General features: G+C 33.0%; 1 protein-coding gene across 1 annotated transcript in view; it reads right to left on the bottom strand.

Moving 5' to 3' along the window:
- Window positions 1-26,058, bottom strand: part of COL11A1 (collagen type XI alpha 1 chain) — a 197,925-nt gene that overhangs the window by 38,001 nt on the left and 133,866 nt on the right. The window contains exons 42-48 of the mRNA XM_041746888.1: window positions 15,461-15,568; window positions 9,157-9,264; window positions 7,994-8,047; window positions 6,906-6,959; window positions 6,269-6,376; window positions 2,318-2,371; window positions 660-713 (exon numbers count right to left, since the gene is read on the bottom strand). Coding sequence (XP_041602822.1) covers window positions 660-713; window positions 2,318-2,371; window positions 6,269-6,376; window positions 6,906-6,959; window positions 7,994-8,047; window positions 9,157-9,264; window positions 15,461-15,568 — 540 coding nt within the window. The remainder of the gene's footprint in view (window positions 1-659; window positions 714-2,317; window positions 2,372-6,268; window positions 6,377-6,905; window positions 6,960-7,993; window positions 8,048-9,156; window positions 9,265-15,460; window positions 15,569-26,058) is intronic.

Genomic DNA, 26,058 nt, shown 5'->3' with positions numbered 1-26,058 from the left:
CCCTGCATGGAGCCTGCTTCTCCCTCTGCCTCTCTGTCTCTGTGTCTCTCATGAATAAACAAATAAGTCTTAAAATAAAAACCAAAAAACCTAAAAGTTCTTTTAGTACATCTATTCCTAGTCTATTTTACCCCATTCTGGCCTGAGCTAATTAAAAGCAGGCATAACAAGAGCAATTGAAAACAAGAATAAATGACTTTTTCATTGTGAAAAGTTGAGATCAGAGGAGAGATGACATCACATTCTGTACATTTGCTAATGGTAACAGTAAGATAAATGTGGCATTACATTTCAAATCCTGTAATATTGTAGCAGTGGGTCGATTATTAAGCATGGGGAAGACTGTCTACACAATTGAGCAGAAACATCTTACATGGTAAGAGGTGCACATACTATCTTGCATATAATTCTCTAATATATCTTATATTGAATGTGAACTATGAACCTCTTTTATATGTGAGGTGACCAGTTCCCTATAAAGCCTATTTATTTTCCTATAAAATGAAATGTAGTGAGTAGATGATTTTTGAGCTCTTGTCCACTTAGACATTAAGCAATAGTGCAATTATCTTCATAGTGTTTTATATACCATCTGTCATTAAATAATACTGACATTTATACAACTTCAAAATAATTAACATATATTTCACAGTTCTTACATCAGCTCCATTGGGACCTTGAGGACCTCTTGGGCCTGGAGGACCAGGTGGACCCTGTAAGAGATGAATATGAAGGTTTATGAGGACCAAACACACTATATTTCTGACATCTTCATTTTGCAATCAAGAAAATGAAACAAAGTTTCATGCTGTAAAATCATAACTGGTGAACCATAGCAGGGTTATAAGTCATTGTTGATGGATATAATATCATGTTAGCAAATGAGTCTCTACCCAAAGCTAGGAGGAAATTAGGACTGCGGGCAAACAATTTGATTAAAAATTAGAAAATCAGGCTATTGCTACTATCTGGTACAATGAATTCATAATACAACAGAAATATGTTATACTAGAATATGCTAGAATGTTGATTTAAAAAGGAACACAAAGTTGGAACAAGAAATGGTGCTTGATTAGATTTAGAATTTATTAATTCTATAAAAGTATTTTTTATTTGTATACTCTGCTTTCTTTGTGTGTGTGTGTGTCAGCTCTTATGTTCTACATGTTAGAACAGAAATAAGATTAACCATTTAGTTGTCTTCCTAAAAGAGATGTTCTTTCTCCGGTTGTTCACTAAAAAACCTCAGGTCACTCCTTACAAAATACTGATGTCTGGAACCCCTTACCTCAAGGTTGTGATTAAATTAGTCTGTAGTGAATACCAGGGCATTAGAATTACTTTTAAAAGTCACAGTTTATTCTAATATCATTGTTGAAAACTTCCTTACTATTAGCTATTATTATTAGTAATGTCAGAGAGAAATCTATTAATGATTGAAGGAACCTTAGCAATCACATCTAGAAAGGAGCTATGTACCCAATGATGCTCAGAGTATTAGTTGAGTCAGCAATGTTTATTATGTTCCCTGTTTTTAAGTTTGCTGTGATGTAAAGAATATTTCCTTATTTGAAGAAAATAAAATCTAAAATGCAAGTGTAAAAATTTCAAAACATGTATTCTGAAGGAAGTAAGAGATGGGGGCAATATTTATTGAAAGGAAGGAGTGATTAGGAAATTTACTCATTACATTTCATTATAGATCTCAGTTGCCTTGGATAATTGTTTCCTTATCCAAGGTAATGCTCAAGGAACAAATATGTGTATTTCAAAGTTTTAGTGAACTCTTAGATTCATACTTAAGAGCAGAAAGCCAGAATCAATAAGTGCAAATTATCTTGTCATATCCTTCTAATTCAGATAGAATTCCTTATTAACTTAGGAATTTGTTACAAAGTACAGTTTTGTGCTAACTTTTGCTAATTATCCAAATCATAGGTGACTATTTCCTCCTCTTTACCTGGTGCACTTCAAAGTCGGGAGCTAAAAACTAATAAAAACCTGAAGTTTGGCAGTTTATACAGACAAAAATAGTACATATACTTAGAAACAAAAGTGTAGATAACCACATATCAATCAGTAATGCCGCATGTGCATATACCATTACTGCAAAGTGAAAAAGGGAACAGAAAGAGAGGTATTTGCTGAGAGAGACTCCAATGGTCACAGACATAGGTTGGGTGGGAAAAGGGGGTGGCAGTCATCTGAAAAATCATGGCCTTCAGGACTACTTTGTTCATATTACTAGATCTGAAGTAAGATATTAGTAATAGGAAAATTCACAATAACTATAATATCCTAAAAGATACGAACTTACCATGGGACCAACATCCCCATTTTCACCTTTTTCACCAGGCGGGCCTGGCAGTCCCTAAGAAAACATAATAGGAAGACAGGAAAAGTCACTATGTATTTAAAAGGAAACTTTTGGCCAATTTCTAGTATACAATCAAAATTAGATATCATGCCAACAGGAACACGAAATTAAGATTTAGAAACTGTCACCTGTCGAAATACATACAATGCAAGTTTTAACTGCATATAATAAAATCTCATACCTACGTTTTCAAATAAAATTTATGCTTTGTATAATATTATACTGTTTTATTTTAGTTACAAGAACTAAAACCGTAATTTAATCTGGGAATTCATGAACACTTAATCATTTGCTTCATCTTTTATGAGAAGTATATAGGACTGCCATTGCAAAGATTTTTCTGAAAAATCCTGTCCCAAATGATTTTAGGACACCCTACTAAAGTGAGGTTTTCATAGTTATGTACCAATTTGACAAAACTCGTTTGAAAATAAGTATTCCAGGGGCGCCTGGGTGGTGCAATTGATTGGGAGACGGACTCTTGATTTCCACTCAGGTCGTGACTGCACAGTCCTGGGATCAAGCCTCATATAGGGCTCCTTGCTAAGTGGGGAGTCTACTTCTCTCTCTGCCTCTGCCCCTCCCCCTGCTTGTGAGCACAAGCGTGCTCTTTCTTTTCAAATAAATAATCTAGTATAAGTTTATCTGTGAAATATGCTTCATAGCATATTATTATTTCACACTGTGAAATAATTATTCGACAGAAATAGTAAAAGTGGCAATAGGTTTTAATATGGTAAAAGTATGGATCGTTTAATTTTTTAATGTTTTTAGTATTATTACCATCATTTATTTACACCTTATACACCCTATACATATTTTATTTTAAATATGTGTATAGTAGTATTTCACACACAATTTTTTAAGAAATAAAAATACACAGCACAAAAGCTATAAATCTGTGCTGGTATTTTAGTAAAATTATTGACTTGGCACTACACTGCAGTGGCTGCAAATTATTTGACCGTGACCCATAGTAATAAATATATATCACTTATTACTCCCTAAATGTGCACATGCAAAATGGCTGAAAGATGAGTTTCAAAAAAATAATGTCCTAATGCACAGATGATGATCTTTGATATTTTTACCTTGTCCTGTTATATTTCACTTTTTTAAAACCCTGGTAATAACCCACTAAACTATTTTTATGACCTCCTAATTCCACATGATTCTCAGTTTGCAGAGAGGCCTCTTTACTGACTATATCTGTATACATTTTTTAACATGGCATTTATTTATTTTTATGACAAAGTCTTAATTACTAATTTATAATGGACAACATACACGAAAATTTCATTTCCTTGTTCTCAAATGTCACTTGGATGTCTAGGAAAATAATCAGTTGCATGTACGTCCCAAACGGTTAATATTATTTGATAGTAGCTTCTAGAATTACTAGGGAAGTTCCTGGGAGGACATAGCCAGGTAGTATTTTAGATTTTAGCTTGCCTAAAAACGAGCTGGGAAAGATTGCTAAAATTTTAGAATCCAAGATGTGCAACCTTGGAGATTATAATTCACTGATAGAGCACACAAACTCAAATTCTTGAACAGGCAAGTAGATTTTAACATTTAATATTTCATTTTAAATCCATGTTGCTAAGTAGCACACATTGCAACTTAAACAAAAGTAAATTCTTATAAACACCATATAAAATAATAATCACCTTCCTTATTTTTTTGATCCACATTTCTACCTCATTTTAGTATACAGTGAATCTGATTTGGAATCCTCAAATTAAATAGTATATAAATAATAGCTTTCATAGTTTTCTTTTATTTCTGTAGCAAGCACAGCTCTGTATTACCAGCTTCTTTTTTGTGCATGAGTATTCCTAATATTAGCTCAATAGGGACCTCCCAATAAAAAACACTGAAATATTTCTTTCTTTCTGATGAAATCTGGTTATAGCATAAGTTGATTAAGACAGAATGTTCTTATCATTAAAATTAATAGAGACATAATGAGTCAAATTCTTTTGTTGCTGGAAACTAAATGTGCTAAATGGTACTACAGTGTTAATCAGTTTTCATATCCCCCAACTTTCTTCTAAGGAATAATTTATGCATGGAGATATTCTGTTTAAAGGTCTGTCAACTTAAAATCATTTGTCACTTAAGTGATAAAATAAAAAAAAATGAATTTATGCCAAGAACTATTGTTCTATATGTCTCCTTCATATGCAGATAAATTGTAAACCCCAAGTTGAAAAATCAAGTCACTTAACCAGAATATTAGATTATTATTATTTATGTATTATAATTGCTAATATCTATTCTGCTATGAAGACTCAATTAAAGGATGCAGATGCAATTGTGAACATGTTAATTACATTAGCATGTTTTCAGATTCCTGATTTAAAGAGGTAGCTGTGGGGAAATATAATCAATTTTGCAGTGAACTAATTTCTTGAGTCACCCTCATCAAAGAGCACATTTCTTATACTGTGGAAATGAAGGTAATTTTTCATTTAATATTTTATAAATATAAGCTACAAAGCATCTTCTTTAATCATGAAGAACTAAACTCCTAAATTACAACCTTATAGAATCAGAGTAATCAGTTAAATGAGAAAGAAGAAAATGAATGGTAACATATCCACTAGCAATCTAATTTTGAACGCCTTGTTGTTTTCAAATAAGTGTGTTTCTCACACATGTTGATATTTTGTACTCAAGATTGCTCATTTATTTTTGTCTAATAAACATAAAGGAGGTAAAAACAAATATGAACATGAAGTTTTTGCATTTCCCAAGTCTAAGAAGAATCATTTTAGCATTAAAAGCAGAAAATTATAAAATAAAAGCATATTCATTGGATGTCTAGGAAAATAGCCATTTGTATGTACTTCTCAAATGGTTAATACCATCTGATATTGTTTCTAGAATCTACTATCGGGTGAGTGTTATGACAATAATAACTATGATAATAAAATTAATTATATTATTTAAACTATAATCTGTGTGATTATGTACATAATAAGTTATTTGATATTAAAAATCAGTATTCAGTGACTTTACTTATGAAAATAAAGGTAAAAAATTAACTTTATATAAATTCAACTTTTATTTATTTTTCTACAACTTCACAAATTGTTAAGGACAGTGAACTAGATGATTTAATTTAACCACTTCTAATTGCTAATATGGCATAACTCATATCCCTATGGTACCCAAATATCATTACAAACAAAATTTTATAATTTTCTGGAGGATCACTAGGTAGGTATAGAATAAGCATGTGAAAGAAGAGAGCCAGATGTTTTCAAAGTTTGTAGGAAGCCGTAAACATCACAATGAAGAGAATGGAAGAACAACTCAGAACAGGGGATGTCTACTATGCAAAGAGTTACCTAAGAGTCTAGTCATAAGATATATTTGAATGAAACTTTGAGTGATTTACAAATCCATATCTCTTGTCCTGGATATGCCTCACAAAATGCAAATAATTTAAAAGAAGTTATTTTAAGTGATCAATCTATTGTTAATTATTTACCTATTGTTGTTTAACATTTGCTCTTGGCAATGCTGTTGGTGATTGGGACTGGCAGTTTGCTCTTTCTCAAAATGCTTTTAATTTTTCTTAGGCATCTGAAGTATCAATTTTCTCACTTATGAAACCTGCAAGAGCATCCGTCCAACCTCTCACTTTTAATGATCAGTCTTCAAAAGGGTTGTCGTTCATTTTTAAGCAAAAGGAGAATGACAAAAGGAGGCATAACACCTAAGGTGGGGCTAACATTTAAGTAAGTCAGTTACTAAGGCTAAACATTGTATCCAGATTCCTACATAGAAGGAAGGGAGGCTACTTGGCTTGACATCCACCAGAACACCTGGTGTGAGAAGAGGGTGGACATGATAGAGTGCACGATGTGGAGAGCATCTTACCTGAAGACCTATGGGACCAGGAGGTCCTGGGAAACCTCTGGCACCCTCATCACCTTTTTGTCCAAACATGCCCTGCTGACCTCTGGGACCTGGCTCGCCATCACCTCCCTGGAACAGAGCAAGGAAAATGATCATAAACTGGAAAAATCATGATACTGATACAGGTCATAAAAATATAACCATTTCTAATTTAATCAGAGCTGGCCTATTTATAAGTAACACATAATCTTTAAATCTTAAAATTTAATTGAATCTTTTAGGATTAAACTTCCATTATCTGCTACAAATACACCATTGTTTGATTTACAGCCTTTGTTTCTGGAGTATGACTGAGTTTGATTTTCTCATGTATGCCAAGTAAAGTAAAACCTGCCTAACCAGGGGAAAACAATGTTCAGAATTTACTACAAATTAAGTACTTTCAACTGTTGTTTGTTTTTTTTTTTTTCAAATGAAGTCACAACATCTTTTGTTTATAAAGATCAGCTTGGTTAGCCATATTAGATCATTTAAATTTGATTCAACATTAAACGTACGGACTCATCATGACACAAAATCAACTGGTTATATGACAGTTCATAAATTTCATCAGGGAACCGTGAGGACATAAATTTGCTGAACAAAGAGGAATACTTACAGCAATTCCAGGGGCACCAACAGGACCCTGAAGACCTGGGGGACCAGGAGGACCCTGCCGTGAGATAAAAATCAGTAATTTTGAAACTGAAACCTGAAGAGTCTCAGCTATAATAGCACAGAAGGTTTCGTTGATCACAATCTATTATGAGTCTCTACACTTCTATGGAAAAGAAAAGAAGCCTTTTGCATTCAGTGCAGCCAACCGTTATTTGTTTTACTTCTTGAGACTCAGACTTGCATATTTGCAATCAGCTTTAAATTGGTAGTTATTGAAAGCACTCTCATTTGTAATGTTGTGGATATTTAAAAGTGGATTTTTATGCTAAGGCATTGAAGTTTCACATTTGAAATTTTTCAAAATGCCAGATTCCTTTAATGAGATATGCATGAGTCAGAAAGAGCACTTAAAAGATTTGTCTATACACTATCTTCTAAATGAATATTGGGATTGGGGGATTCTGTACAGACAGAATGTGGTAATATATACAAATCTAAATTTCCTTCATGTGAAATACATGCAAACTTAGTTTATGTATACCAGAACTCCTTATTTTGAGCAGATCTCGATAAGTCTTACATGAATAAACATTTCTTCTTAACAGTCTTTTTTTTTTTTTTTTACATAAATAACTGTTCAGTCACTATAAAAGACCTGAGCACTAAAGAAAAAGTTATTTTTTGTGGCAGTAACTGCCACATGTTGGGAAGAGTATTTAAAGCAAAGGTTCTGAAAGCACAGTTCATAGACCATCGGGGTACCTGAGACACTGTCACCATTTGACCACCAGGTCAAAATCCTTTCATAACCACACAAGACATTATTTCTCTTTAAATTACGGGGGTATTTGAACTAATGATGCAAAAGTGATGGAGCTTTAAGGTTGGAATTATTGCGTAACTTAATATGTAATGTCAAAAAGGGGTTTAATTAGAATTGACTGAATCCCAACTGAATATCTGCCAAAGAGGTAATATAGCAGCATATCATAAGTAGGTAATGCTATGGAGAAATATCCATGGTTAATAGCAAAAAAAAAAAAAAAAGTTGAATGAGCAATGCTCCTCAGTAAGAACTAGGAAGCTTACATTTTCTCCTTTGTCACCCTTGCTGCCCTTCTGTCCGGGTTCACCGATTTCACCCTGTGTTGAAAAGATTTAAGTTAAAGTTTATGTCTAACATGTCATGCCCGCATTGCAATTGTCATCACTATCATCCCATTATCAAATTTTACTTTAATATAATTGTATGCTAGTGTTTAATGTCACTGTTTAAACTGTAAAATCCTGGGTTTTCTGCTTCTCTCTTTCTAGTGTTGACTAATAAACAACCAAAAGTCAATTGAACTTTGAGGAATATTGAAACAGATTTTTAATTCACAAAATCAGTTTTTGTCTGAAATATCATCATTGTAAACTGATAATGGAAGTACACTGCTTCATTCAAAAATATAATTATGCATTAATAAAAAATTACTTAATTTTTTCTCCTGGTTTTCCAAATGCTAAAATGTTACACATTATCAGATTACTGGTTCACAAATCGTGTTATGTATGGCATTTCACAAGAATATTATAAGACACATTAAATTCATACACTTAACAGGGCAGCCCGGGTGACTCAGCGGTTTAGCGCTGCCTTCAGCCCAGAGCGTGATCCTGGAGATCCTGGATCGAGTCCCACATCAGGCTCCCTGCATTGAGCCTACTTCTCCCTCTGCCTGTGTTTCTGCCTCTCTCTCTGTGTGTTTTTAATAAATAAATACAATCTTAAAAAAAACATTCCTACACTTAACAGCCCTACATTCAGAATCAAGAGCTTAGAATCTTTACTTAGAATCTTGGGCAAAAGAGAAGTACAGGATTATCAGATAGGTAAGGGACCCGTTCTTAAGTCTTCCTTTGCTGTATCCAAGATACCTGAAGTATATACAAGCAATTATTTAAATTAGTTTCACATTTATTTCAGAAACTATATATTTGAAAATAAACACACAATTTTGGCATCTGCTACTTCCCCCCCTACTATTGTGTTTGTGTTCCCTTTTTTGGTTTATATCCCACATACTATTTGTGGATAGGCAATGTTACTCAAACTAAATTAAAACTTTGGAGCACATGGAACATGTATGAAACTTCGAAAAAGCTATCTTAAGATATGGTATCTAATCTTAAGAAAACTTCAATCTAGGATTCTTGATTAAAAAATTAAACTTTCACAAGAGGTACTAACATGAATAGAAAATACTAACCTTGTCTCCATCTTCTCCAGGGGAGCCCGCAGGCCCAGCAGGCCCTGGGAGACCCACAGGACCTTGGACTCCATCTCTCCCTGCGGGGCCTTGGGGACCTTTTTCTCCCTGTATTGAAAATCCAGCAGACCATTACTTCACTGTAAGAAATCTATAAGGTAGCTGTTTATTATGATTTTTATGTGCAGTTGCAATAGTCATACTCTGGATTCCATATTTGATACCAAGAAACTATTTAGTGTTATTAAGGAAAAAAAATGTGTTCAAGTAGCAAATGATGGCACGAAAGATCCCCAGATTCTTTCTTGACTGCAAATACCATCCTTGTTAACACTTTATAAATCTCAGGCTATGGTCCATTAAAGTAATTAATACTCAACTTAGAATCTTTCCTTCAAACACACATTTTCTTTCTTTTTTTTTCAAACACACATTTTCTAATCAAGAATTATATATTGACAAATCAGATGCTAAATGTTTACAAAAATTCACTGAGCTTTGATTCTTCTTTGGTGGAGTTACTGAAATAGCTGTGGACTGACTATAAAGCCAAAAAAAAAAAAAAATCATAAAGTGCATTTGCTCATATACTCAATTTTAAAATAGGCTTTATGTGTCAGCTTTTTCTCTTTTTAACAAATGTGTCATGGATTTTCCTAGATTTTTATATTTTAAAACATTGTTGCTTTGACTGATTCAAAATGACAAGGCCATTAGTTTTCTTTGTTTATTTTTTGAGAGTGGCATTATTTCCCCATTTTTAAATTTACCTCTATCATGTAATTTAAGAAAATAGTGCCTTGATAATGACATTATTTTCCATTGAAAGTTCTTTCAGAGTTTAAAATAAATTATATCCTAAAAGTCAAGATTTCATCAGTTTTGCATAAGATCATATACCTGATTGCTCTCAGTGACTCTCATTTCTCTCATTATAGGGTTTGTGAAACCACAAGTCATTAGCTCCCACCTTTGTGTTACCTGCTCCCCCGCCTCCCCGCACCACGTCCTGTCCCTTCACAATGACTAAATTTTATCTGTCTTATCTCCTGAATATATTTACTTCACTTTATCTCTACCACTAACACCTTATCTCCAAATACTGGTAGCCTTCTTTTGAATGATCCAAATAACCTTTTGCCTTTCTCACCTCTATTCTTACCTCCAAACTATTCCCCACGCTGTAACCAGAGAAACAATCAGATCATCTTACCAACATTCTTCAGTCAATTTACTTGTCTACTATTCCTAACATAAAGACCAAGCAGTTAGTGTGGCCTACAATTATTGGCCTCCTCCTACATGCCCAACAGCATCTAGCCTGCCTTGCACTGGCTCTCTACATTCCAATCCCTCTAGACCTTTCTTTCAGTTAAAGTTGTTTCCATACCCTTCTTGTTACCTGGCCTGAATATGCCTAGGAGGACCCTTCACCAGATAATTCCTCTTCATCTTTTACATTCCACCACTGGCATCCTGTCTAAGGAAAAGACCTGACTCCAGCTCAGTTCCCTCTGTTACAAGCTGACATTTCTTTCCTATTACTAACCAGGGTTTGTAATTATACACGTACTTAGGGATTCTTTGCTTATTATCTAATGACCCCATCAGACAATAAATCTTAGGAGGGCAGAAACTATGTGTGTTTTTACATTCCACTGCATCCCTTTGGCCTGTGGCCCAGAATAGCCAGTTAGGGAATATTTGTTGAGTTAATTACTTAATGACAACAAAAAGAAGAAAATATCTATAAAGCAAAGTTAACTTGTAAACTCTAATTTATTAATTTCCTAGATTCCATATGCTCTTTCTTCCAAAACCATGTCTCAATTATAATTTAAGACATACCTCTGATGTCAGCTTGTGGATCTTTCATTTCCTTTAAGTCAAATATCTCAAACCTATTTATACTTGTAAAATGTGCTGTGTTATTCAGAGTGAACCTTATGGTTTTAAACACATCAGCTTATTCAGATACTTCTTAAATTTCCTTTAGAGCCTAACATCCAAAAATTGATTCTTTTATACAAGAGCATCCATAAACAAGACAGATTAATTCTTATCTGCCTTCATTATAGTACACATGATCTCCAGCCAAGAATCACCTGCCATTTATTTCTTCTGATTCTAGTCTGTGTGGAGTCAGGAAAAAAAATCTTTCAACTGCTCTATACCACACTAAATCTAGATTCTTCATTTACAACTGCAAGATGACAAACTCTTCCTCCATTATGTATGCATCTCCCCGCCTGCAATCTACAGGACTATCAGAAACATCATCCATCTTTCCTTAAGCAGTCTTTATTTCATCCCTTCTATCTCTTCACCAATGTCAATAGCTGAATCTCAGCTTACAATTTTGATAGAAGCAGCTACTCATCCCATGTCCTATGTTTGACTTGGCATAATCTTGTATTTAGCTTGGATCCCTATCCTCAACTTGTATCATAATTCAGAAGCCAAACTTACTGGCTTATTCAAAAAGCCAAACTATGCCTTTATTTACTGGCTATAATCCATTCTTTTTTATGACAACTCTGATCCACACCCATGATGATGATGATGGTTCACTGAAGACTTATTATCACAATTCTACAAAGTAATTCAGAACTACAGGTTCATCTAATCCTCACAAAATATTGTGGTTACTTTCTTTTCAGAGGCTTTGGGATATTAAATAGCTTAGCCAAAATCTTGAACTAAACAAATAGTAGACCTGAATTCCCAGCCCAATTCTGATTGGCTGAAGCTGGAAGCCCTAGTCTACTCTGACACCCTTGACTTCCTCACTCTTCACTGATACTTTCCTTATTATTGGTGAAGTGAATAAATATATGTGCATTATCTAATAAGAAGCAATGATTCAATTCTGCTTGTACTTCTACCTACTGCTCCACTGTTTTTTAGCCACATGGCCTACTGGGTTGCTCGCCATGTACCTAGCCAACTCCTTTATCATCTGCCTTCTTTTGAACCCCACTGTAATTACCCAGAGATCATAAATGCCCAACAGGCCAAGACTTCATCTCTCCTTTTGCTTTTATTTGGTTTTCCATATTCTTGATCTTTTACAACATTCAACATAGGAGACTCTTACTATTGGGCCTACATGATGGTATGCCTTGGATATATTTTCTATCGCTCATGGGCTCTTTTTTTAAAGAGCTTTTATTTAAATTACAGTTATTTAACACACAGTATTAATATTAGTTTCAGGCATACAATATTGTGATTCAACACTTTCATACATCACCCAGTGCTCATTGTGACAACTGCCCTCCTTAATCCTCATCATCAGTTTAACCCATCCTTCCCTGCAACCTCCTCTCTGATAACAAGCAGTTTGTCCTCTAGAGTTAAGAATCTGTTTCTTGGTCATGGGCTCTTTTACTCTTTCTCTTACTTGATTCTTTCAAAACTCTCACCATTATGATTCTCCCTAAAGGAGTGTCAGACCATTATTCCTTAATCCATTTACGGCTACTACTTTGTCTTTATTGTGTTTTGGATCTAGCATTTTCTCTCCATTTCTACAACTGCCTCCCAAATATATACGTTACCAACATAGCTTCTTATCTGTACTCTTTGAATCCAGTACCTCCTTAACCAAACAGTTTTCTTAAAGAATCATTTCTCCCATTAAAGTATTTCTATTAGGTGAATGGATAAAGACGATGTGATGCGAATGCATACACACACACACACACACACACACACACACTCACACACATAATAGAATATTACTTAGCCATAAAAAAAAAAGAATAAAATCTTGCCATTTGCAATGACATGGTGGAGCTAGTGTGTATTATGCTAAGTGAAATAAGTCAGTCAGAGAAAGACAAATGCAATATTATTTCACTCATAGGTGGAATTTAAGAAACAAGACAGATGAACACAAGGGGAAAAATGATGGCGGCAAACTGGAAACAGACTCTTAACTATAGAAAACAAACTGAGGGGAGGTAGAAGTAAGGATGGGTTAAATAGGTGATGGGGATTAAGGTGGGCACTTGTGATGAGCACTGGGTGTTCTATGTAAATGATGAATCACTAATTCTACACCTAAAACTAATATACTGTATGTTAACTAACTGGAATTTAAATAAAAACTTGGAAAAATATTTTTATCAGGTCAGGGAGAATAGATTTCAGCTTCTGGAAAAGAGAGTATTCGACGTGCTTCCAAACCCCCCATGCTCAGAGTTTCTAGTCTGATTGATTAATTTGGGGATAGAGATTAGGCCACAGTTGTTGCCCCAAGTAAGTCATGTGGATATTCCTGGCTATTGTTTTCCATTTTCTTCCTTCCAAGGAGGCAGACTGGTGGTTAAGTCAGCCAAGGACTTGCCTTCCATAGACCCCCATCTTATCTTTTTCTTTATGCAAACCCCCATCTTATCTTTTTCTTAATGCAAACCTTAGCTTACTAATAATCACGTAACATTTTTCTAACACAAGTTGCTCAAAGGAGTTAAGATCCCAAATTTATATTGGGATTTAGGAAGAAGTAAAAGACTGTACTTACATCTTAGCCAAAATTTTATCAGGTTTTGCTAAGTTTCTGCATGGAGGTCAATGGGTACTTTCACCTTTTATCATCTTTTAATGCTACTATTCCTAGACACCTTCTTCAAAAATACTAATACAGTGCCCAGTACTTAGTTGCTGTCAATAACTATTTGTTGAACTAAAGAAAAACAGAATGGCATCTTCGAATTTTTGCTCGTGGTAGGTAAACTTGAGAGAGGACAAATGGGAAGAGCATCTTTTACCCCTTCTTAATCAGGGTATTATCAGTCACCAATGAGACCCAAGTCCAAATCTTAGCCCTTACAAGGAAGGCCTTCTGTCAAAAGTATCTCCTCTATTTCACAAAATTAACTTATTATCACTTTCACTACTTTTCCATATTCTTCACTTGGCTTCAATATTTTCTTTTTTTTCTTCATAAAACCACTTTATTTATTTAACCACTTTAAAACCCAGAATTTCAGTATATTATCTTCACAGAATCATAACTTCTCTAACTAGTATATTCTCAATTTGTGTAAGAAGAAATGTATATTCTTTTATTCTGTATGTATTCTTCACTGTGCTATGCCAAGATATGCGTACCCTGGATTTTTTAGTGAACTTATATGAGAAGGCCTAAATCTGTCTTTTCTATCCCCCCTTCATGCACTATATACTATAAAAGTTGGTGAGAAGTTAGAGATTGTAAAAGGGAGGTAAAGAATAGTTTTCTCATAGTTGTTAACATTTCAGAAAATAATGTCTACATTTTCTACATATTTACTAAGCTGGAATATATTGCTTTAAAAGTTTTCTAATTAAAAGTGCTTTTTTTTGGTCACCAAAATATCTATGTACAAGTGGTATGGCTCTATTCTAATATTTTAGATACTTCTGAAAGGTAATATTACACAGAGCATTTTAATTTGGATATAATGGAATAATATCACAAACAGTAATGAGAGAAAATGCACGGACAATGAAAGCAACTCGCTAAAACTAAAGTCTTAGTGATAAAGACGGTATTTTATAAATTATAGGTTTAAACTAGATTATACATTTTAAGACTTAAATATAATAAAAAGTATTGAACTCTTATTTTTATGTATTATGGTCAACCATATACCATTTATTGAATGGGTTTGTATTTTATTCTTGGAAGATAAGAATTTTTTTAAAAAATTAATATGATTAAATCAAAACAAAAACAAAATCTGAGAAGAAATTTTGACAAACATATGCCTAATGAATAGAATACAGCCTACAAACATTTAAAAATAAAAAAAAATTAAATCCAGTAAATATAAAATAAAATAAAATAATTGGTTGGATGTTTTCTATCTCATTCACTGCAGATCAAAACTCAAATTACATGAGAAGGGCAGCCACTTTCTATAGGTTTCATTTACAGACTTTGAAAATACTGGATATGAAGTTGTAATACAAGAGGAGTAAAAAGTGCACACTTTTCTAATATAAAGCTGCAAAGTGTAGTTTTAATCAAAACTCCAATTTTATTTTTTAAAAGGAGCAAAATCAGAAGCTTTTTACATTAATAATATCCAGCTCCCTCACAGGTCTTAGAGTTTCATAAAGTGTGGGAAAATGTCATCTTATTTAATTGAATTTGAAATTTTCTCTATTATAAATATAAAAAGAAGTGTGTTTATATGCCAGGCACATATGCAGAGAGAAGGCAGTGGAGTATGAAGAGCTAATATCCTTGAATAAAAAGTAATAACTTGTGCAGAATGGCAGTATAATATATTTTCTCCTTGAAATTACTTACAGGAGCACCTTTCTCTCCAGCTGGACCAGGAGGACCCTGGGGTCCTGGACGCCCTGGCAAACCAATTGGGCCAGCTGTACCTGCTGATCCACGTTCTCCTGGTGAACCCTGGTACATGGGGAAGAAAGTATTCTGTTATTAGTAATGGGAAAAAGTCATACTGGCTTAAGAATCATTTATTTAATAGTGGAATCTTAAAGTACAGTGAATAGTGTAAAAGTCACTTTTAGACAATTGGGAGATCTCTAATAGGAAGAGTTGTACTCATTATTTGAGTGATTAATTTCAAGCCCCAATATTAACCACAGATATTGAGATAGAAAATATTGATAAGATGAAAAATTTTAATTTGTGTATCTTTAATACTTTACAGATATCATGCTTTTTGAAGTGTTCACAACTGTTCATAATGCTTTCTAAAACATAAATCCAGTAAATCAGTTATATGATTTTCTCCCTGTATTATTATGGATTGGCAGAAAATTTTTCTAGACTAGTGTTTCTCAAAGTGATTTCTGGGCTTCACCTCAAACTTGCTGAATCACAATTTCAAAGTCCTAAAAAATGAGTTCAGATATTGCCACTGCATTAGGTTACAAGTATAACCTGTTAAAAGTATAACTTTTTTTAGATAATAACGTTTGATAATCACCATCCCAGAACTTGGACTTTTTCCCAGAAAATAAGTCCTTAAATTTATCTTAGAGTCTGACAGGGATCATCGGATTTTATTATGAACACTGGCAATATAATTCATATAATTAGGTATGTCCAATTGAGTTTCAAAGAAGACACCATATATTTTCAACTAATTTGCTTTTAAAATACTAAATATGTAAAACTTAAAAAAATAACAGTGTGGATTCTACCTTCATATTAATTACATCTATCAACAATTTAAGAAGAATTATTTAAAGGAAGAAGAAAATAAATGCAAACCCATTTACTAAGTCATGTAAAGCTCAAATGTTACTTATTTACTATTTCCAATTTTATTTTAAAAACAACAAGAATGTTGCCTTTCAATTAGATTTCTAGATGGGTGGTTAAGTTACAATTTATCATTTTCTTTCACGATTGAACTAAGTGTGAAATATTAGGAAACATGATTTTTCATAGTTCTCCTAAAAAAATAAGATGTTTAGATAATATCACCCTTTAAAAATTCATAGAAGAAATGACTTATAAAATCTGTAAAATACAATACTTTAGCACTTATTTTCTCATATTTACTTCCCATATATTTGAAAATCTTTTTATTATACAAATATGAATTAGTGACTTTGTCCTAATTTATATTTTATGAGGTAGATAACCAATTACATATAAACACAAGAACAGTGATAAAAATGAAAATACTTTGTATTGACACAGTTCTTGACAATTTATAAATCCACTTCACATTCATTTTGTCACTTTATTCTCACAAACATTCCATAGCATTGATAGTGTAGTTGTAGCCTGTCAGTGGTAAAGGTGAGAAACTGTAGCTAGTCAAGAGAAACCCTGACCTTGGGCTCCTCTCTGTGCTTTTGCCACAAAGCCACCCATTGCTTCTCTCTAATGGAGACATCAATGATTCCCAGGGGATATTTAATTATCAATTATTTGAATTCAATGTTTTTGAAATATTAGTTGATTACAGAAAATTATAAAAATATTTACTACTTAATCTCCTGATATTATTTTTCTGGCTAAATTCACAAGGTACATAGAATAATTTTTATTTAGCCAGGCATCTGAATGTTAACATAATTAAATGAATTAAGGGAGTATAGATTTGAGATTATTGGTAATAATTTAAGAGTGAAACTAGAAAAAGTGATTTTATATATTTTTGTTTTATTACAACTGTTTTTTTTTTTTTTAATTTTAGGGTATCTTAAACTTAGGAGATAGAAATAATTTGGAGAAACTTTACCAAAAACATGGTTAAAGAAATCATGAAACAACTTGATATAAACAAAAAGTGGTATTTTTGCTCTATAAGTATATATTTAAAAACAAACCCAAGAAATGTTCCTCATATTGCATGATAGTTAACCAAGAATTTTTTGAAAATTAAATTTTACCAATTACATATTTCAAACACTAAATAAGAAACAATAACAAAGGAAAATTGCAGTTAGTATTTTTTTTAGATAATAAACACCTAGCCCTCTGTCAAAACGTGTTTTGAAATTTAACAAAAATTTTTTATGCAAAAAAAATCAACCACAAGTGGTGTTATTGTTAAGAAGGTAAAAGACTTTGAATGAGTTATTTCAGAAGCCAATGCAGAAGAGAAAAATAAGAGTAGAGTCCTCTAAGTGTTTTGCATTCAGGACCACTGCCCTAAATGTGAAAGGAAGGTAAAGACTTGTCCCTATTTATAAGAGCAAAAGAGGTGAGAAAGGAAGCCTGGAGGGTGAGGGTGAGCACAAGGAGGAGGGAGAGAAAGGCAGTGAAAAAAGAAGGACAAGACAGAGAGAGACAGGAAGAAGGAGGAAGACAAGAGGATTAAGAACAAGAACTCTGAGACAAATGCAAAGGTGTTTCTTGAATCACAAAGAGATAAAGAAAAAGTTCAGTAAATCAAATACTCTCTTTTTATGTAATATAAAAATATCAAATGAAGACAGCATACAACGTGACATCCTTAAATATAAATCTCTACTTCTCCGAAAAACCGGTGCATACAACATCACTGCATTACATTTCTGTTTTACCATTTCACTTGTAAAAATCTAAGAAAAGGATTATTACCCATTAGCGTTATCAAATCTAAAGCATCCAATTTAAGTGCTGAGATATTTTACTTGTAATTGACTATACAAAATGAGATGCAATTTTGACTTTAGGCCATGAAGTCTCTCTTTATTTCTGTTTTACATTTAAACACCAACTGTTGGAAGACTACCCGAGGAAGACAACACGTAGACTGTGTTGAAGGAAACAGCTATGAAACTAGGATGATAAAAGGGGAGACTCACTAGAAGCAGAGACATATATTAAAAAAACGTATTATTTTCCAATTATCAAGCCTATTAAACAAATAAATTGTGCTTAGTACTCTGCGTATGCAATATAATTTAATACCAATACAGTTTGCTTATTTTTCTGGTAAAGGCCATAAGAGCCTGATGTGCCATGATTCACACAATGATTCTAGGTTCTGAGGATTTCATGAATAAATGGTGAAAAAAAAAAAAAAGAATCCCCAATTGTTTGTACCACTATAATTCATACATATTGTGCTAAATTTTAATAAGAGAAACATAGCCATATAACACCATTTCTACCTGAATGAGCTTATATTCATTGAACATTCTGTAAAATGAGAAAACTTCTAAGAATTTGTGGCAATACTTATGTCCTTTGTCCAAATAGCCACTCTCTGTCATTGACATAGTTTGTCATTGACATAACTTTGTTAAACAGAGTTTAAGCAATTCATTAAAATCTTTACTTTTTGTCACTGTGCTTACAAGTTTATTTTTAATTTTCAATAACAAGGAATTGTTTTTAGTTTTGAGAACAATTTAACACATGTGTGGGACTTTTTTCATTATGTTCCACCTTTGGTTTTAGAAGCTAACTCTTCTTCCTTGTGTACAGAACTCAGTTTGGTTTAATGCTTCTTTTTGAAAATATATTTATCCTTGATCACCCCTCCACCAAATACTCATATACACACACTCAGAAATTTTTTACTTTATATTTTAGTATTGCAAATTATTTTCTCCTAATGCATCATATCTCTCATTGTCCCTCTAATACAATACGCCTGCTGTTACCTCTGAGTGGTTGGTCACACTTACGTACATTCTATCTTGGAAAATCTTTAGTCTTCTCCTGTACTATTAAAATTTTAGCCATTCTTTAGGCCCAGGATAACAACCATCTTTTCTAAAAGTTGTATTATTCTGAGAATTTAAACATGAGCCATCTTTCTAAATATTCCTTACACAACTTACCATAGTATGCTAGGTTTTCTACCATTATTTTCTGAAGGAATTAATGTAGCATTTGACATACTAAATTTCGTCCTGCAAAGATCTCCATGATTTCTTTACTAATACTTCCAAAGCATAAAATATTTACTATATGCATCAAATAATTACAAATAACAGTAATAAATATAAGAACATGATAATAGAATTAGACCTATACACTGGTCTTTCTACAAAATATATGGACATGATAGATATGTTAAAAAATTTATGATCTAAATGTATTTATGTGTAGCCAACAGAAATTTCCAAAATTTTCAGGAGAAAGAGCATCGATTGAATACATACTTTCCTTAGAAAATGTGTTATAAAAATTAAGAGAAATATATATTTCCTTAGCTGAATATATCATGCCTGAGAAGTTATATGAAAATAAGTAATGGCCTTTACTTAAAAAAAAGATGCTTATTAATTTTCTAGTATTAATTTTCTAGATGCTATTAATTTCTAGTAAAGTATGTTTAATTTTTAAAAGTAATCAAATAAAATGTTCATGTATATCAGGTAGAGAAAGAGAGCTGATTTGAATCAGTGACAATGTGTATAGTTTGCAAATACTATATGCTATTTTTTATGGCAAAGCTTAACTATTTTAATTACTCCCTTGGAGCATTCATAAGATTAAATTTCAGATTGCCATCTTGCTTGTGGAACCTGCATTAAAATTAACAATAAAAACATATTACTTTCCTGCAGTTAAAATATTGCTCATGATCTTGTCACAGCTCATTAACTTTGAAGCAGTGGATGAAAACAATAAGAGACTTTTTGGATGTATATTTGTGACTTAAGCATAACTGTGATTTCTTTGTCCATTAGTTATTTCAAACATTCTGTAAGTTTAGATATTTTTAATAACAGCATGCTCTGCAATGATTTTTTTATACTTATACAAATGAAAAGTGAAAATCTCTGATGATATCTACCTATTAAGCAAATGATCTTACAAACATGAAAATCTTTTAAAAATATTCCCAGGCCAACTTTTCAAAGAATAAGCCTTATGAATCCTTTGGGCCCAACTGAACCACTGGAGAAATCTCATTAAAAAAAATTAAACCCCATATTAAAAAGAGAACCCATTTTCACATTCTACAAAAATATAGTTAGAATCTACTTTCTCTTGACACTAACTGGGAATACAAAATGCATTATCATAGGTAGCAGCCCTTGAGAGACTCATGTTATAAATGCATTTTTTCCCACAAAGAGTAGACATTTATCATGATACAAATTATTGCATAGCTCTGTAACTGGCTATAGTAAAGAGCAGAGGGTTTTATAATTGTCAGTAAAGATTTACATCTAAAACAAATACGCTTGGGTTTAAACACAGATTAAATGGATAATGATCAGCTCCACCAAGGTACGATTCTTATTTATTTATTTTTCACTGGCCTCCAGAACTTTGGGTAGTTACTTGGACATAGCAGACCCTAAGTAAATAAATGTCTGTTGTATGTGTGATCTTTCCTTTTCCAGGACTGGAGCCACTAACATTCCCATCTTGAGCAAAATGACTAACCACTCGATGGCTCACATTTCTCACCAATAAGGTGGGGACAGAAATAGTTTGTCACCAGGTTTTTGTGATATTTAATGTCGTGATACTGCTAAAGTTCTTTGAGCAATGTCTGTCTTAAATTATGAATGTAAGAAATCTCAGAGAACTGTACTTGAACATTCCTATGTTTCAAAAATAGATATGCAATTTCAAATGAATATAGAGGTAAAATTTTATAGAAGAGAAAACTAAGATCCAGAAGTTTTATGTGGTATATTAAGGATATACTGTTAAAAGAAGGATGGAGATATTTCCACACTGTTTGTACTTAGTAGCATAAACAGCAATTTTTATGAACTAGAGCTATTCAAGTAGAAGGAGGAAAAAAAATTCTGCCCTTTCTTTTAGGGTCAACTGGACCTTCCCAGCAAAACAAATTTGAGGAAATTCCCACTCCCCAGATTACATGTATTTTAGATCATAAAAGCCAAAAATTCAGATAAAATATCAAGCATTACCAGAATTTAAAGTATAAATACTGAATGATTAAGTCAAAGTTCTATAGTAATATTCAATCTTTGGTCATTGATCTCTACCATCCCAATACTCTGCTCATACCTGGTTGGATGTCATAATAGATTGCCTGGACTCCAACAGGCAAAATGTGCTCTATCTTAAAGAGTATAGTATACGATGAATTAGTCAGTAGATATAACCCTACTTAGAATTTATCTATTCCATGGATTGAGAGCTAGGTTAAAGTCAATGAAAAGAAGCTTCTCTGAAATAGAACATAAAAACAAAATTAGAAAAAAATAGGAATTATAATAGAAAAAAACATATAAAATCCTAAGAAAAACTATGACCAAAATAAATAATTAGCACATAAAGAGAAAGAGAGATTCAGAATGATCAGAACATAGTCACGAAATAGAGAAGTCATAGGAAAGGGGTAATGTATGTATGGCACAATTTTGAAATCTTGGACATTTAACTTTTAGAAGCTATATGTTTGATCCCCCTCATACTTTCTCCATATTAACTCCTACCACTTTCAGGGGGAAAAAAATGTAGTTGTAAGAATATAAGATTCTTTCTGAATGCACCATTCTATTTTAATCTCGTTATTTTTAGAGAAAGAACTATTGGCAAAAAGGTGGTTCCATATCAGAAAAAAATATACAGAGGAGAGATTATTTAGAGAATATATTTTCCTTGATTTTGTTTTATGAAAATGTAGGTAGTAGGTACAATCTGAGAATTTGGTTACATAATATTTTTATGTATATTGTGTGTTTACATAAATATAAAACGTTTACTAAAGTTTACGTTCAACATGTGAGAAAAATGCTTCACTGCCTTCCTTTCTTCTTTTTAGTCCTTTGTTGCTATCTGCTTTGTGTGTGTGCATCGAGACTTCCACTTAGTGGGTAAACCCCCTGAGATCAGAAAACATGCCTGTGCTTTGATTGGCATCTATTACCAGCTCTTGTATACAACATCTTGCACATAGAGAGCACTTGGTTTCTGCCAAACTTCAAAAGCCCAAAGTCACAGCACCCTGTTAGGGTCATTTTGTTTGTCTTCAGTGGGAGCACTAAAATCCATTTCTTAATAAACAATCACTTCAAGTAGCACAATCTTTAGAAGACTTGCTTTTCATAAATAGCACTGATTTTTATTTACAGGTATAATTAGAAGATTAAAAAAAAATCATTGTTCCCATCTTGTCTGCTTTGTGCTATATTTTAATAGATTACTTATTATTTATTATGTTATTTCATCTATTTTATATCTGTCTTCTTCAGTATACCATAAGCTCTTTGCAAAAAATATCTATTTAATGAATCTATTTAACTTTAGCTTAATAGATTGGTATATTCAGATATTTATTTAATTATAGTTTTTCTGTCAGAAAAGATTTTAGCAGCTTGCAGGGAAGACATAAAATATAAGATCATATAAATAAAAAAACAGACAAGAAAAAGAGGAAAGGGAAGAAAAACAGATATGCAAGTTAAATTTTCATTGGCAAAAGATAGAACTGATAATATTAGTAATCTAAAAATGCAAACAGGGATCCCTGGGTGGCGCAGCGGTTTGGCGCCTGCCTTTGGCCCAGGGTGCGATCCTGGAGACCCGGGATCGAATCCCACATCGGGCTCCCGGTGCATGGAGCCTGCTTCTCCCTCCGCCTGTGTCTCTGCCTCTCTCTCTCTCTGTGACTATCATAAATAAAAAAAAATAAAAAATAAAAAAAAATAAAAATGCAAACAATAGACCAAGATTTTTCCCAACTTCATGGGTTGTGAAATCAATTTAAAGGGTCCTGTCCAGCACATTTAAAAAATAATTATAATAAAAAAATTATTATTATTATAATAAAACATAATAGATGACATTAAAGTATGTCACACATATTTTTTTTTGATAGAATTGAACTCAGAAAGTTACAAAAACAGTCATAAAGCAAAACGGAGTTATCTTTTTTTATTGGATCTCAATTTTAACTCCATGATTTCTGTAAGTCAAAGCCAAAAGAGAAATTCGTTTCACAATTCCTAACAGTTAAAAGGAAAAAAAGAAAAAAAAAAGCTAGCTAACTGCTCAATAAATTACAAAGAGTTTTAAAGCTATGATTAAAAAAAAGATTTAAGGATATTCATAAAGGGCCCTGCATCAAGCAATCTCCCATATCCTCAAACAGATCCTTTTGGTTGATATAAGGCTTCACAATATAGTTTCTCCAAACACAAGCCAATGACATCCCAGCTGGACCTAGCAGAGTTTCAGTAAATTCACTTCAGTAGGATGTCATAGCAATGTGACAATGCTAGTTCAGAGTATATTTCTGACTGAATGGATTATGAATAAAGAGAATGGATGTCAAAAATATTTATAAATAAACAAATGGGCACAAAGATGGATGGATGACTATGAAATATTATATTTCACTTTATATGGATAAGCATATATAAAAATAGTGTATAAGGTACATAGTTGCGACATGTACAAACTTTAAAAATCTCACTGTGAGGAAGAACTGTTAATCGATTAAAGCTCTACTTAGGGCTTTTAGTTTTAGTTCATCAATATCGTATGCAATGAGGGAATTTATTTTTCTAGTAATCCAGAAATACACAGCACACCTAGGCTCCTTGAAAATTGTATTCTAGGATTAAGAAGCTAAAGATTCAATAGTGTTCTGAGAAACATCTATAGTCATTAAAGATTCAGCCGGTACATCTGTTTAAGCAGTTTGAACTTTCATTCATTTAAATTAAGCTATGGTTATAAAGACCACATATAGGAATACTAAAGCCAGTTAGCTGTGATACTAACTCCTATAATTCTCTTCCTTTTGATGAAATTGTTCACACGGTAGAGAATGATCAAGAGGACTTGGGAAAATGCAATTGAGAGAGAGGAGGGTAAAGAGGTGAAGAAGTAGAGAAAAGGAAAGGAATGGAGACAGAAGGAAAAGAACACTTATTTTAGCAAATGTTGCAGAGTGAGAGGCATACACATCTGGGAATGAGTCTGTATAATGTGTTATCATGACGTTTCGTCTCCTTTTAAGGGACTATGAATTCGGGTAAGTTGTTGACCTTCTCTAAGCCCCAGATCTTTTGCCTTTAAAAATGGAATAATATCTACTGGATCAAGCAACAAGAATCCAATCAAATAAAGATTATAAAGTTCTAGCATTAAGAGTTGAAAGAATCAACACTTTTAACATTAATGCATTTCCCTTCCCTATTTATTTTACCCTTCACATTCTTTATTCACATTCTTTCTGCAGAGAATTCAACACTTTAATATTTTTTCTTTAATATGAATAGCCAAAATCTCCATTCTTCTCTCTTCTTAGGGATTTCAGTCCTTCACTTACCATGACTTAGTCAATATCTCAAAGGCAAAGTTAGTATGAGATGGATATAAACTCAGATTCATCTACTATAGAATCAAGAAGTTTTACAGGATATTTTTATACCTTTATCCCTCATGACTTAGAATTTCATTGTCTCTCACCAAATGACCAAATATTTTCCTCTGATATTTTGACATTACTCTTTGATCAACATTGCAAAATAGAATTTGTGATCTTTTTTGCCAAAGTCACCACTCCTGAATCCTTGTGTTTACCATCAATTGGAAGGTAACACCATGCAAAGTCTTGAACCTCAAGAGGTAAGAATTAACATGAACAAATTTTCTGGGTAGGTTATGGTTTATGTCTAGAAAATCAACAGTTTTTTTCTTTTAATCTTTTCATTCGGAATAAAAACTTTTCCAATCAAATTTCAAGCGCACATGTTTGCTTTAGATGGAGCAAAGCAAGGCTTGTTTAAAACTTGTTATTGGAGGTACCTGGGTGGCTCAGTAGATTAAGCATCTGACTCTTGATTTCGGCTCATGTCATGATCTCTGGGTCACGAGATTAAGCCCCAGGTGGGGCTCCACACTGAATGTGGAGCCTGCTTAAAATTATCTCTCCCTCACCCTTTGCCCCCCCTCCAAATAAAATGATAAAAATACTTGTTATGAAGTATAAGTCATCATCATGAACCTTTTTACTATATTTTATAGCAATTATAACAATAGCACAGTGAACTAATAAATATGAATGATGTCTTTAGTTGTTCCTCTTGCATCAGCTTTGAGGAAGAATCTCAATTGGTTGATGCATACAGAATTGGATATGTGAATCTGTTATAAGAAAGGGTGTTAATCCAAAATAAATGAACTCATGGTGAGCATCTGTGAAGCATTTCTATTAGCAAAGTCGAAAAACCTTTTAAAATTTCTTGTGACTGCTGAGAGGTTTTGGGTTTCCATGTGAGAGTGTTTTGTCTTTGTTGTTATAGATCCTGACCAGGTAAAATTGCTCCAGGCATGGAAGGTATCACTAAACTGTCATTCTCACAAGGACACAAGCTTGAGGTCATCGCTCAGCTTTCATCTTTCCTCACTGGCCACATCCAATCTTAGTAATAAATCCTCCTATCCTGCCTGCCCAGTGTTTGTTACATCTGCACTGTCCTTCGACTTCCCACTGGCCTCATCACTGGTTCACTCATATTATGACTTTGATCACTGAG

Source organism: Vulpes lagopus, chromosome 3 (assembly GCF_018345385.1).
Source record: "Vulpes lagopus strain Blue_001 chromosome 3, ASM1834538v1, whole genome shotgun sequence".
In the NCBI taxonomy this organism is placed as follows: domain Eukaryota; kingdom Metazoa; phylum Chordata; class Mammalia; order Carnivora; family Canidae; genus Vulpes; species Vulpes lagopus.
This window is presented reverse-complemented; position numbering and strand designations above follow the sequence as displayed.